Source organism: Protopterus annectens, chromosome 2.part1 (assembly GCF_019279795.1).
Source record: "Protopterus annectens isolate FY-2018-M chromosome 2.part1, PAN1.0, whole genome shotgun sequence".
Classification (NCBI taxonomy): Eukaryota; Metazoa; Chordata; order Ceratodontiformes; family Protopteridae; genus Protopterus; species Protopterus annectens.
The window spans coordinates 1444606692-1444622420 of record NC_056729.1 but is presented as its reverse complement, the minus strand read 5'-3'; the positions used below and the strand labels follow the sequence as shown (position 1 = coordinate 1444622420).

At 40.6% G+C, this 15729-nt stretch overlaps 1 protein-coding gene across 4 annotated transcripts in view; it reads right to left on the bottom strand.

Annotated features, from left to right (window-relative positions):
* Positions 1 to 15729, bottom strand: part of HTT (huntingtin) — a 4811037-nt gene that overhangs the window by 3091986 nt on the left and 1703322 nt on the right. For all 4 annotated transcript variants that reach the window (XM_044062924.1, XM_044062926.1, XM_044062925.1 and 1 more), the window contains one exon: positions 6026 to 6171. In XM_044062924.1, coding sequence (XP_043918859.1) covers positions 6026 to 6171 — 146 coding nt within the window. The remainder of the gene's footprint in view (positions 1 to 6025; positions 6172 to 15729) is intronic.

Genomic DNA, 15729 nt, shown 5'->3' with positions numbered 1-15729 from the left:
TGTCCACAGACATAAAACTAAATAATTCCATGTGAATTCTGTTAATAAAAAGCAAATCAAGCAAAAAATTAATCTATATAATAGTGTACTGCATATATTCTATGCTCATTACCTAATTCTTAGGTACCTGTTCAGGAAACAGTCAACATATTACTTGTGTACTCCCTCCCTGTGTTGCATAATAACAATGCCACTGTCTTTATCTAATTTAATAAATCCTGGGGGGGTGATCAGCATTTAACTGAAGTGGACATTAAAGTTCATTTCATTTCCAGTAATGATTGAACATCACCACCCCCCTTTGGTCAACCACAACATAGTCAAGCAAAGAAAATATTACATTCTTAAAACCTGCAGCAATGTAGCAAAGCACACATTTATAGCATTGTTATTCATAGCATACTGATGTTCATAAATCCTTTTATATAAACTGGTATATTTCCATAAATTTAACTAGACTGTAAAATGTATTATATTTGTATTATGTTATGATTACTCCTGTTCGACATGACATTGTAATGACTATATATGTACACCTTTGGAGCTTTTCTCCCCGGGTCTCCGCTGAAAATGGACATGTATCCAGTCGGACTATTCCAGTCAACAAATATAAAATCAATAAAAATAAAGCTCTCACCATTTTTCCAACATAAAAAAAAATCACATTTTGTGCAGGAAGCAATGTATACATCTTTACTCTGGCAATTAAAATTAGCTTGGACTGTTAGAATAATATAATTCTCAACTGAAACAGAGGGACACTCAGTTATAAACCTACAATATTTGGATATATCATTTGTATATACCTGAAGGTTTGTTCGTATGTGTTGGCATACGTATTGCGGCTATCACATCCTCACATTCCTCTAAAATAGATTTTAAATGTATAGCTCTCATACAAACAGAGGCTCACCACCTACAACTTTGCACAGTTCAGTTATCCCCCAACTGGAGCTAACTATGGCTTTAATGGTATTTGTGTCAGCACTGTTAACTGTAACTCAGTAGCATTTATTATACTACTCACATTAACAGATACTGAAAAAATTTATTATTTTCATTGCCTTCATGTTTTTTTTTCATCTTCCATATATTGTCTTCATGTTCTTCTCTGTTAATGTATTTTGTTCTAAAGCATCATTATCTCAGTTTTGCTCAGTTTTACTTTTTAATTTCAACATATTCATTACTTATTTACATCTGTTTACTGGGAACATCCAAATGGGCATAAAATAACCTAATTTCAGTAAAGGTCCAAGGGAAAGAGCTCCAAAAATAGTAAAATGTAATAAAATAATATAATTGGGACAAATTACAATAGATAAGGGGTTAATGAGTAGCAGAAAAGAAAATTATAAATATGATACGCTTTACAATAGTGCATCATAATATAAGGAAAGAAGAAGTAAAGTCAGTTCTAACTTACAAATAAATATAAATTCAATGGTCATAAGAAATGTGTGTTAATGTAATATGGAAATGTAATATGAAAAAGATTAAGAAGAATGGAAAAAGAAAATGAGATAATGGGAGAAAATGAGTTGAGAGTGGAGCCAGCTCAGTTACACAGCAGAAAGAGAAACAGGGAAAGACAAAACAGCTGTAAGCAGTAGAGTAGTTTTTAAAATTTCAATTTATCAGGAGATGGTATTAGTTCTACTAGAGTTATACAACTAATAGCAGGAAAACAAGAACTGATTGAAAAACAGGCGTCTTTGTGAATAAGGGTCTATCCTTGGGCAATAGAGCAAAAACAAAGCTAGGAATCTTTTAAGATACTGCTTTAACTGAGTTTTAAACATACGTGAATTAGACTGTTGTCTAATGTATGCTGGGATTGGGTTCCAAGCACTGGACAGAAAAACAGAAGAAAAACGCATCACCAGCAGCATTATCCCCTGATAAAAACAGCTTTTCCACATCTTCTAGTATTTCATTTTTGAAACAATCTATAAAGTCACTTTCATCAGCTTTTCTTTCCCACTCCTTACAAAACATATACATCTTTCTTTCATGCATTTTGTACATTTTAACCTACATTTTTTAAGTATGCCATCTTTTCCCACAGTGATTACATCTTCTTTTAGCGCACTCACTAATGACATGTTTCACTTCACTTCCACAAAAACAGCACATTCTCTCTTCCATTCATCATAACCTCACAAGATTTATGAAAAACAAAGTATTCACACCAGTAAAGCAAGTTACAAGATGCAGGAAATAATCATATTAATAGTTATAAATGAATAGAAAAATCTGGTTAAGCGCTTCTGCCTTACACCACGTTTCATAAAGAACCTTTTGCTACAATCTACCTTTTCCTGTTTTAAAATAATGAATGTTAATAGGTGAATGTCCTTCAAAGTTTTTTAAAAGTTGTTTTTTTTAAAAGTACAAGTCTTAAATGTCAAACAATTGTAGTTTTTGGTTCATCTGTTTATCACCAATGTGGGTAACGTGGTAGCCTGAAGTCACAAGGTATATGCTATAGCTTGTCCTCACGTTTCAATGTTACTCCCAGTTCTTATGCCTTTGTACATTTAATTCTCACATCCTTTTCTTGTAACAGTCTAAGTACATGAACATAATCCTTTGGAAAAAAAATACTAATTCCACTTTCTGTTACCTTATCAATCCTGATCTGCAAAGTCCTTGGGAAAACATATGTTATCTTGCTTACAAAAGAATAAAACTCTTTCCAACTGGAAAAAAGCAAGTCACATCGCTATAATTTTGTGTAACATGGCAAATTACTGAAACTCTTTCTGGAGCCTTAAAATCTCAATCAATCCCGAGCAAAGTATCTATTTACTGAAATATATAAAATTATATTTTTTCATTCTTAACATTTTTTTGTACTTCTTTATGTTATGATGCACACATTTTTCCCTTTCAACTTACTCTGTAGCACAAGTCCTCTGAGTAGTCTGACTGCCTAAAGCATTCTCTGTAAGAGTTTCTGGAAGCATTACACTTTCAATTTTTACTGACTAAACTTCCTTTCTTTTTTTCTGGAAGCAAAATTATCCTACTAGATACAGCTTCTTCTTTCTCACTTCCTTCCAACACTGAATTACACATTTCCTCTAACAGCTCCCCAAGATACAGCAATGTCATCTACAGGCTCCTCTTCATTAAGGTAATCAAAGCAACACAGTCACCACTGTCTCAGCATACCCTAAAGATAAATTTTCCTTCTAAATACCATCAGTCAGGATCCTTATACCAAGGGATAGGTCATTATTTAAGCACCCACCAAGGGCTGTTTATTTTTTCCATTGAGCACTACATTCATGTGCATGCTTTGCTTACACTAGGGTAGGACATTAAATGGGCCATTCATAATAGTTATCAATTAATTTCAGAAGGGGTATTGCCAGAAGCAGCCCTACCTTCTCATCCTCAAGCATGTGTGATGGCTTCTCTGGTCTCCACTTGGGAAACACCATAATTTATGCTTGCCAGTTGCCCACAACCCCCTTCTCCTCTCAAGAATGGTGAATAGGCCAAGCTCATTAAATCATTTTCCACCTGCCTGTCTCCTCCATTTCCAAGACCACTAACTGAACCCCAGCCAACTGGGCTGCAATCAGACCTCCATCAATCTGCTCCATGAAGCAAGGCAAGAGACACAAGACTGATGTCATCCAGAAAGAGGAGAATATTCCATACCATCTTTAGCTGTGTAAGTAAATGAGGTTATTCCTAAGCATGGCCATTGCAGGATGCCATAGATAGGGTGAGTAAAGGCATCCTGAGGCATCCACTACATCCAACATGCTGACTCTAAGGCAGGATTAAAGGCATACAGTATAAAATGGTGCAATGTCTTTGCTTCCTTCTTATTCATCGCAATTTTTCAAGGACAGCTTTGGAGGAAGAAGGGATAGAGTCTCTTCTGCAAGCAGTGACACCTATGATGAACATAGTACCGCTGTTTAATAATGTACCACAGTAAAGTTTATTCAAATATTAGGATCACTGCAGCAGCAACATTCATAATGAATGGGAAGAGTACTGAAGTATTATGTGCTCTGACCCGAAACTCACGCTGCAGGGGCTAATATCCTCTACAAGACTGCAGCTGCAAGCTCCTGTTCTACTCATAGAAAAAACATCTTCTTACAGTGCTTTGGAAAAAGTTTGAAAGAAGAAGGAGAAAATGAGCATCAATCTGTCTTATTTTCATCAAAAGGAGAGTGAAGGTCTACCAAGTCACCTCCAATTTCAGCAGCTCTACTGAGATCAAGGAATACAAAGATTCAAACGAAATGTCCATGACGTTGCAGAATTCAGCAGGTAGGTGAGTTCCCCTCCAAATTAGTAGCTTAATCTGTCTGCATTGTCTACTATTCATAATCTATGGGCAATGAAAAGGCAAGCATAACTAAGGCTTAGTACAGAACACTTACAAGGGCATTACAGACAAGCTCACTAACTTAAGCAAAACCCTTTTATCACCCACTGGACAGCCAACTGGCTCATTGATAGGACCCAGGAGGTCAAAATAGGTGAAGCCACTTCCAACAGCCCAGTCACTAATGGAGTTCCCCAGGGCTCGGTACTGGGCCTGAACCTTTTTGTCATCTATTTCTCTGAAAGGGAAGCAAATACTGAAGGTTTATGGCTGACTAAGTGGGCAGATGATTGCGAGCTAGGGGTTACATCTACTCCCTTGCAGACACTAGCATTCTTCAAGAAGGTCCATCTCTGACTAACAAATGGTGACAAAGCCATGGCATTAAACCTCACACTAAGAAAAGCATAACTGTACCTTTGGGAAGTCAAGCATCCTGGCTAATTACCAAGTTGATAATACACCCCTAAGAGTCGACCCAGTGATCAGGGATCTGGGTATGTACTTAAACAGTAGCCTTACCTTCAACCACCATGGAGCCACAGTGATCTGGAAATCCAAGCTGCACAGCTTATAAGTAGGGGCATGGCATCTAGGTCCAAAGAGGTCATTATTCCACTGTACTCTCCCCTTATCAGACCAGAGTACAATGCTGTCTTTGGTATGTACCTGACCAAGCACATGCAGCAACTAGAGCAACCTCAAAAGTTCCTAACAAAAAGAATACAAGGCATAACAAACCTGCCTTACATGCACAGTGCCTTAAAGCCCTTTCCCTCTAACTCAGTCTCCTAAAGATTGCTGAGGGGTGATCTATGCCTGGCTTACAAGGCATTTCCAAACCCCACACTTCTGAATCCCCTACATAACTGTAAGTCAAAGAGTACCAGAAATATAAGGTCTAGAGAACAGGGAGTAACAATGAAACTTGAGGACAAGCTATAGCATATACCTTGTGACTTCGGAATACCACGTTTACCCACATTGGTGATAAACAGGTGAACCAAAAACTACTTTTTTTTTGACATTTAAGACTTGCACTTATAAAAAGCTTTGAAGGACATTCTGGGTCATTAGCGTAGTAACAGTCTAGGAATCTAGCCCTACATATCATAGCAATGGCTTGCTCTATGGCAACCCTCCCTTATCTATCAAAAGCAATGAATGAATGAGAAGACACTCACCTCAGTCGAAATAATGACTTAAACTAGGTGAATAGGTGAGGGGAACCACTAGAAATGGTGGAAGTATTAACAAACTATAAAAATAAACATATAAATTAACTGCAAAGCTGAACTGTCCAAGAGCAACTCATTGGGTCATACGGTATACAACTAATCTATACAAATTAGCTAACAATAACCAAGTGCAAAAAGCTTCAAGATTACCATCTTGATGACAGCTCTGAAGTCATTTGGGCCAGTGCTGACATTAAACAGTGTCAAATCTGTATCACTAGCATCCCCTCCCATCTCCAGTGTTTGACGTCTAGAGTTTTATATGCTTTTAAATCATATAAACAGCTAGAGATCAATGCTGGACATAGTGCATTCTTTTGAGCTTTATCAAAGACTTTGTCTCCATACTTTTTCAATCTGTATTAAAAAGTTGCAGCTACTCAGTGGTTAAGTTTTTTTTTTAAAGCAAATTAAAGAATGTCTATAATACCTGAAAGTGCGTCCTCTGTTTCTGTAAAGACCAACTCTCGATGACTGTGCACTCAGTGCAGTAATATGTCCACAATGCCATCCTATATGCCAAATGCATGCTGGAAACATCACTGACAAAAGACTCAGAGCCTCACAGCACCCAAACTAAGAATAAAAAAAAAAAAAAAAAAAAAAAAAACAGTATATCAAAATGTTATCAAATAGCACACTGTAAATGTTCTCATATATATATATTTTTTTGCTCCACATTACAGCTATTTAATAAATGTCATAGATTCATTCGGCAAATGTTACTCAACCATTTAAATAAAATAATGACTACAACTTTGATGTTCTTAGTTACTCTTCAGCACTCCATCTTAACACATTAGAACAAGGGTCAGACATACAAATACATGCACATTAAAGTGTAGTCGTCATAAAAACAGGCACTGTACGTGTATGCACAATCCTTTAGTATCATCACATTGGATTTTAATCTTAGTGTTTTCTCCCAACTGGCCTACTCTTTTTACTACATAAATAACATTGTCTTTAAAATACTAAACTAAAATGAACAGTGATGAAAACATTGCTACATTTCAAGCAAAGAACACGAAGAAATTTTAAGAAAATATGTGTGATATTAAAATTCACATAACAATTCATCACTTCTTAACACTCACTCGTAATCCACCCTCAACCTCAGGAATCTCAAACTCCATTTCTAGCCAACTCTTTAAATATTTTAATTACAGGTTCTTTCCTGAGAAACACATCGAAAGTCCCATTATATTATTCAGATAAGCTCAGAAGCCCACTTTTCCAAAAGCAGTTTACTACTAAGTGACATACACAGACACACACGCTGTTTACTAATAAAGCAAACAGGGCTCATGGCACAGATACTATGGAAATTAGGCTACTACAAAAGTGGCATACATTACTCAGAGAATGCACAGAAGAGCAACATACACAACTTGATGTTCTTCGTGTTTCACTGTTGCAGTCATTACACTTGGGTTATCCTGCTAGCAGGCTACCCTCAGTCGGCCTGAGTTCCAAAGTCTAGGTCCGGTGTCGGTTGCTGTCGCCTCTTCCCCGACGTCAGTGCGCCAGGGGTATAAAAGATGCAGCCTACGCCATTTTCTTCAGTCTTTCTTGCAGCGCTGTGCCCGAAGCAGAAGCAGTTCGCAAGTGCCGGTCGGCCGACTCCTGAGATTTTCGTGTTCGAATTTCAGATCCGAAGTCTTCATTAAAAGTTAAGTACCCCGTTGGGGAAAACTTTTTTCTTGTTCCAGACCAATGTCAGAAAAAGTTAATAATTGTATTTCTTGTGGGAAGCAAATACCTCATAAGGACTTTCACTCTTACTGTATTCCTTGCCTAGGCCCTGACCACGACGTTGCTAGCTGTCAGTTTTGTGCTAGATTTAACCAACGCACTATTAAGCGTCGGTACGATTTTGCATTTCACTATTTTGGCAGAAGATTTAATTACACTATGCCGTCGGATAGCCATCCAACTACCGGAATTCACAAGAAACGCAAAGAAAAACAAAAGGACAGGCATCCAAGGTCCAAAACCGACGACGAGGCTTCCTCTAAGCCAGTCGCCGGTTCTCAGTGAGGCGCTTTCGCAGCCCCTGACGCCCGCTACTTTGGACTCGCAGGCCGCTACAGACTCCCACGTGGAGTCGACTAGGCTGCTGGAAGCTCAAGGTATTGGACCTTCGGAAACAATTCCCTCGATGGGTCCAGAGCCGCTGAGCAGACATCGGCTTCTGAAGGTGTTTTCAGACCTACTCAATTATTCATTAAAGCGACTCCAGCTGCAAAGGCAAAGACAACAGCACCTTTCAAGACAAAGAAACAAGCACAACAGCCTCATGGTCAGGCCTCCATGCCCAAAAAACAGATGCTCAAAATGGCCGAAGACTTAATTACATTGATCAGGGGTTCCCATCCCCTCCTGATAAAAAGGCCTAGGCAAGAGACAGAATATGAATCTTCAGATCAGGTTATCATTTCTTCTGATTCCTCTTCTGATCAGGAATACTTTCTTCCTCCCTATGAGGATTCTGGATGCTGAAGAATCTATCCCTTCAGCCTCTCCTCCTGAGGATTACTCTTTTGGGGAAACCTTACATACCATGAGGGAACATTTCCACTGGGAGAGCCAAGATTATTCAGAATCTAAGAAAAGGCTCAGAGACTTCCTTTTACTCTCACAACTCAGGCCCCTAGCTATTCCACCTGTGTTAGACATTGTAGATGATGCATTTTCAGAGTCCAGTCTGACCCCTGACTCCTTATCTCCAGCTCCTGTTAAGCCGGACAGGTACTACAGGGTCCCTGACTCTCATAAATTCCTTTTCAAAACCCTGATGCTGACCCTGAAACTATCTCTCAGGGCCCCAAAGGGGTCAAGGCTTCTACTGCAAAAAAACCCCTGTGACAGGGATTCTAGGGCATTGGACATATGGGGAAAAAAGATTTACACTTCTGCTACCTTGGCTATAAGGGCTTTAAATTGTCAGTTCCATATGCTCAAATATCAGCAATATGTTATGTCACTGCTTAAACAGAAAATGTTGATAAATTCTGAATGTGCAGAAAACAAAGAAATGCAGGATTTACTGCATGCAGCTGAGCAAGTTGGAAAGCATACTTTGCAATGTGGTTTTGATTCTTTGGAGGCCTCCTAAAGGGCCGCTGTCACGGGTTCTGTCATTAGGAGGCATGCTTGGTTAAAGGAACAAAATCTACCAGATTATGTTAAAGCAAAATTATTAGATGCTCCATTACAGCATGATACTTTGCTTGGCGTTAAAGCAGAAGAGGTGTTAAAGAAAATGGAGGACAAAGCTAAATCTATGCAAACAGTCAAGGATTTCTTACAGGTACAGCCACCAAGATTTAGCAGACACTGGCCTACAAAGAATTGGTCCTTTCCGGTGTCAGACAGACCACAAAGGGGCAGATACAGACGTCCAAGAGGCAGATCCCAGCCCCAAGGTTCATACAGGTCTAAACAATAGGGTGCTTCTACCTCCAAAAGTGGAGAAGACAAATCACAATCTTACAGGAAACAGTCCCAATGACTTCCCCCTGCCTGCGCCAAGGACTTATCTTCTGGCAGCACCTTTAGGGGGAAAACTAGCACTTTTTTCCCAAAATTGGCACATAATAACCCAGGACAAATGGGTCTTAGACATAATGTCACAGAGCTACAAGTTTCACTTCCATACCCTGCCAAGGGCAAACGGTTGGCCAGACCTAACAAAAAACTAACGGGCAGAGGCACAAAAACAAGTCTCAGCCCTCATGGACATGAGGGCCATTCAACAAGTACCAGAGCAAGAGCAGGGACAAGGATTTTATTTAAGACTGTTCTTGGTACCCAGAAAGGACAAAGCCTGGAGACCAATACTGGACCTATCTATTCTAAACACATATCTGGATATACCAAAATTCAAAATGTTGACTTTACAGCAGCTTCTGCCCATACTGGGCAAGAAGGCTTGGCTTGTGACTTTAGACCTAAAAGAGTCATACCTGCATGTCCCAATCAGACAAACATGCAGAAGATACCTCAGATTCAAAGCTGGCTCAATGCACTACCAATTCTCTGCACTGCCCTTTGGCTTATCTACTGCGCCCAGGGTCTTCATAAAGTGCCTGGCACCAGTAATTGCATTCTGCAGACAAAGAGGAATACAAAAATATCCTTACTTGAACGACTGCCTCATACAAGCAGAGAACAAGGACATTATACTACAGCATCTGGCGTTTGTAAAGAGATTACTACCATGCCTAGGGTACACAGTCAACAAACAGAAATCAAAACTAGTACCCTCTCAAGAAATAATATTCCTGGGTGCAAGCTTAAATACAACTGCCCAGATGGCTTATCTCACGCCAGACAAACAAAGGCAACTGACTACCTATTTCAAACTGTTGGCAACAAAGGCCCAGTTATCTGCAAGAAAAATACTGCAGGCTTTGGGCTTCTTGGCATCCTGCATTCTACTAATTCCATATGCAAGACTGCATATGAGGAAACTTCAAGTGTACCTAAAAAGTGTTTGGACTCAGCATTGCCACAGCCTGGAAACAACAATTACTCTCATTCCCTGCCTGCAACAGGAGTTTCGATGGTGGGCGAAGGCCTGTCACCAGAACAAGGGACAGCCATTCACCTTACCCCCAGCCAGGCAGACATTAACAACGGATGCATCAGATTATGCCTGGGGGGGCCCACATGGCAGGAAGATGTATTAAAGGCACATGGTCCACCAGCCAAATGCATCTACATATCAATCAAAAAGAGATGCTAGCTGTTAAGAATGCCCTGACAGCCTTCAAGGACCTACTTCATCTGGGACAACTACTGATAAAGACAGACAATACCATGGTCATGTGGTATATAAACAAGCAGGGAGGCACTCATTCTTACCCCCTCTGCAGACTAGCCATGACTGTGTGGGACACAGCATTGACTTATCAAGTACATCTGCAGGCACAATTCCTGCCAGGAAAGATAAATACTCTGGCAGACGAACTAAGCAGAAACCTCATGGATCCCCACGAGTGGAAATTGGATCCACAAGTCTTCAACATAACAAGGAAATGGAGATGCCCCGACATAGACCTATTTGCCTCTCCTCACAACTGCCAACTAAAGAGATTCTGCACAAGGACTTATCACAGACAAGCATGGAAAGTGGATGCCCTATCTTTCAGCTGGAAAAACTTAACAGTATATGCCTTTCCTCCACTGCCTTTCCTCCCCAAGGTACTCCTAAAGGTCAGACAAGAGAAGCCAAAAATGATACTGATTGCCCCAGACTGGCCCTGCCAGTACTGGTATCCAATCCTAAGGAACTTGTCTCAATGCCCAGCCTGGATCTTACCTCAAATACCTCATCTACTGTCCCAACAAAACAATCAGATCCTGCACAGCCAACTCAAGACCTTAAATCTGGCAGCATGGCGGATAATGTAGTCATACAAAACACACCTCTCATTAAAGCGGTGATGGATATCATTTTGGAGGCCAGGAGGCCTAGTACTAGAAAATCTTATGCTGGAAAATGGAAGAGATTATGTGCCTGGAACCAGGCACAAGGAATTGATAAAGCAGTACCAAATATTCCTCAGATTTTGCAATACTTAACTGAGATGCTGGACAAAGGCCTATCCTTTTCATCAATTAAAATTCATGCCTCTGCCATTTCAGCTAATTACAATACAGAGCCACCAATCTTTTCTCATCTTTTATTAAGGCAATACCTCAAAGGAGCCAAAAACTTAAGGCCTCCAAGGAGATCACCAATACCTGCATGGGACCTCAATTATGTTTTGGAAAAACTCACTCTGCCCCCTTTTGAGCCAGCCGCTACAGCCGATATCAAATTTTTATCTTGGAAAACAGCTCTGCTCCTAGCAATAACCTCTGCAAGACAAGTCTCAGAGCTACAGGCACTCATGGCTGTGGAACCTTTTATCATTTTTTATCCAGACAGGGTTTCTCTGAGGACCAACCCGACATTTATGCCTAAAGTAGTGTCCAGTGTGGCCCTTAACCAAACTATTCATCTGCCTACTTTTTATCCAAGCCATCAGAATAAGGGGGAGAAAATTCTGCATTCTTTGGACATACACAGACAGCTATGCTTCTATCTGAACAGAACCAAAGCTTTCAGAAAGACTGAGCAACTACTAGTGGTATATGCTGCAGGATCACAAGGAAAGGCCATCTCTAAGCAGACTATTTCAAAGTGGATAGGCCACGGCATTCGTTTCTGCTATTCAGAACATGGCAAGCCAGTGCCTAAGGGCATTAGGCCACATTCAACCAGAGCAGCAGCCACTTAAGCAGCCTTCCTCAGGGGAGTACCAACCAAAGATATTTTAGAGGCTGCTACCTGGAGTTCAGTGCACACCTTTACCAAGCACTATCATGTACCACTCTACTCTAAATCCAGGGCAGGCTTTGCCACTGCAGTTTTGCAGGGTCTCATAGCCGTTCCTAACGCTATTTAGCTCCAGCCTCCCAACCATAGCTTTGGGATTCAACCCAAGTGTAATGACTGCAACAGTGAAACACGAAGAACATAGTACAGTTGTGTACACTTACCATAAATGCAGATGTTCGAGTGTATTCACTGTTGCAGTCCAGGTTACCCACCCTCCATCCCCCTTATCTTTGCTGGAACTTATCTGCACTTCTCTAATCTATACAACCTCTGTGGTGTATTTGCTTGTAGATGAAGGTATAACATATATATTTTGGTGCATGCATGTTTTATTGGCATATTTTTAGCCTACCCTTTTGGGGGCACCTCACATCTGGGGCAAGAAAAACTGAAGAAAATGGTGTCTGCTGCATCTTTTATACCCCTGGGGCACTGACGTCAGGGAAGAGGTGACAGCAACTGACGCTGGACCAAGACTTTGGAACTCAGGCCGACTGAGGGTTGCCTGCCAGCAGGATAACCCAAGTGTAATGACTGCAACAGTGAATACACTCGACCGTCTACATTTATGGTAAGTGTACACAACTTTACTTTTAAGTGAGGTTAGGTGATGCGGTATCCAAGATCAATCAATCAATCAGCAGGATCTCAGACCAGCTGGGCAGTGAACACACTAGGCTAAAGCCTTTGACCTCATACAACATAACTCATACATACAACAGTGGCTTAACTAGGCCCTGAAAATGTAGAGTGATTTATGACATGAGGCAATACGTGTGTGTGTGTGTGTGTGTGTGTGTGTGTGTGTGTGTGTGTGTGTGTGTGTGTGTGTGTGTGTGTGTGTGTGTGTTTTAAAGGGTATTAGTTCATGTTCCAAGATGACCTGATCACAACAGAACAGTTACTGCAGGCCACAGAGGCTGCAGACAAAGGGATGATCACCATGGCCAAGTCACTAACTACCCCAAGGACAGCATCACCATTAAAACAACTGAACTGGGAGGAGGACCTTGAGGCAGATCTTACCACTGCAGAACGTGTGCCCACAAAGAAGGATGGAATTGAGCTGACTGGGCCAGAATTTTCAGTCCATGTAACTCTAAAAGCAATGAGAGTTTTATGGACTTAGAAGGGACTAATCACAAGGTTATGATAGTCAGTAAGGATTTACTTGCCAGAGCTGGAGCTAACTCAGAAATACAAACTCAAATGTTTGATAGCTGGACATTTTCTCATAAAAAATGGTAAGGTCACAATTATTTATTTAAGTTAAAGTTCATTACTATTTTAATTTTAGATTCAGAAAGACAGCATAATAATAAAAAATGATAGCAACTGACAAGTTGAAAAATATTTTACTTAATGCTTTAAGAAAATGGGTGTGTCAAACTGACCAAAGGACTCAAAGTTGTGTTGTACAAGCAAAAAGACCTTTATGCCATAAATCCAAACATAAAATTTAAGGAGCCTATGCTTGTAGCAAAACCTATGTTGAGTCTTGTTAACAAACAAAGATTAACAGGTGCTGACATACTGTTTTAAACAGGTTCATAGGTACTTACAAGTTACTGACCTGTGAGGATCTTAAGTGGCCAAGCCCCTGCATTCAAATGGGAACTCTTAGCAATAAAAATCTCCTAAAACAAATACAAGTCAAGTACTTCCATGTTTACCCCATCCATGAGCCACTGCTGCTAAAGTAGGGGTGAATTTGCAGTTAGCCATCTGTTCAAAATTACATTTGAATAGATGAAGAGAAGGACATTGCTTTATTTGGAGGGAAACCTGGTTCCATAGAAATGGTATTCCCTGTAATACATACCTGTCTGTCTTGCATAAGAGACGGAGATTCCCTGATTGGACAGAGGAAGTGGTATTAACTACCATAGACCCTTAACTCTACGAACTTCACTCATCTAACCACAGACAACTGGGGCAACTCGGGATACATATGGCTAGGCTTGTAAGGGCGCTAAGGCCATTAAGCCTAGTAAATGTCTATGAACCCATGAGTCGGTGTTTTCAATTCCAATAGACTTCCAAATGTTTAACAGACGTCTGATAGAATAAGGCCTATTCAGGCTCTATACACAAGGTAGAGGATGCCCTTCTGTAGCCTTTATGATACTAAGAAGACAGACAAGGCTTTCAGAAGGTCTATGTAGTTTTTATGATTTAGGCCCTTGATTTTTCTAGGGAGGAAGCAATGTGGTCCTTTCAGCTGTGACAAGTGCTCGGACAGGAATATCCTAAATTGTGCATTACACTCGGCTTAACGAGTGATGAGTACAGAGAAACAATTATGTCTCTAGATCTTGAAGCCATACCCTTTCATACAAGCCATCTAATTAAAAAAAGACTTCTTTACAATAGTGGATAAGTGGAGACCAAACAACAGTTCACTCACAACAGAGGTCCCCAGATCTCTAACTAGAGAGATCAGTTTTCAAGGTGGTGTTGTCATGAAGGATATGATGAAACATTTCTTGGCACTTAGCTTCCGTTCATGGTTTTGAGACAGGTCCTTTTGTAATATCATAGTGTCCAATGGAGACGTTTACGATGGCACTAAGTTTGCAGTCATCTACAAATTTGGTCAGCCATAATCCCTTAACATTAGCTTTGACCTCAGAGAAGTACATGACAAAGACAAGCTTCCCAAGGACTGATTGGGTCACTCCACTAGTGACAAATCATTGGGAGGAGGTACAGATGCCTACCCTTATTTCCTGTTTTCTATTAGTGAGCTACTTTGGTATCCAGTGAGTTACACAGGAGTTAACATTTAGCTGAGAGAGTTTGTCTACTAGGCCTGTGTGTCAGATGGTGTTGAATGGCTTTGCAAGTTCCAAACAGGAAGTGTACTCTTCCATTACCTCAGTGATTTTTTTTGAAGAAAGTCAACCAGGCTAAGTAGACGGACCTGCCCTTGACAAATCCAGGCTAGGATAGGTAGAGTTCTGTAGGTCAACTACATCACTATTTAACAGTGCCATAATGAACCTTTAGATAGCCTTGCAAATGAGGCTGGCCAGGCTTATGGGTCTGTAATTACCATATTCTTTTGTGGTCCCTGCTTTGCAGAAAGGAAAGACTGTTGGTATCCTCCATTCATCTGGCATAAACCTGTTTCAAAGTAGCCAAAAGGCAGTCTGGAATGTTAACCAGCCCCACAGACGTACTGTACTTGGCCTTATCAGAATCACATTTATTGGCCAAGTATGCATGCATACAAGGATGGGCGGCCACGGTGGTGCAGTGGTTAGCATTGCCGCCTCACAGCAAGAGGTTCTCCGGTTCGATCTTCAGCTGGGGTGCCTTCAGTGCAGAGTCTGCATGTCCTCCCTGTGGTCGTGTGGGTTTCCTCCGGGTGCACCGGTTTCCTCCCACATCCCAAAGACATGCTGTAGGTGGACTGGACACTCTAAATTGGCCCTAGGCGTGAGTGTATGTGTGCCTTCTGTGGAAGGTTGGGCACCGGGCTGGCAACTCGACACCGTAAAGACTCCACTGCCAATCATGAGTGGACGGTTATTCGCTGTGGCAACCCCTAACCGGGAAAAGCCGAAAGAAGAAGATGATGCACGCATACAAGGAATTTGACTCTGGTTTCAGTGACTCTCCAAGTATGAATTACATAAACAACATACATACAACTATTAAGAATGAAACAAACGACATACATGCAACTGTTAAGAACAAGACAAAAAAAGTAAATATACATATACATACAAGGTACAAGT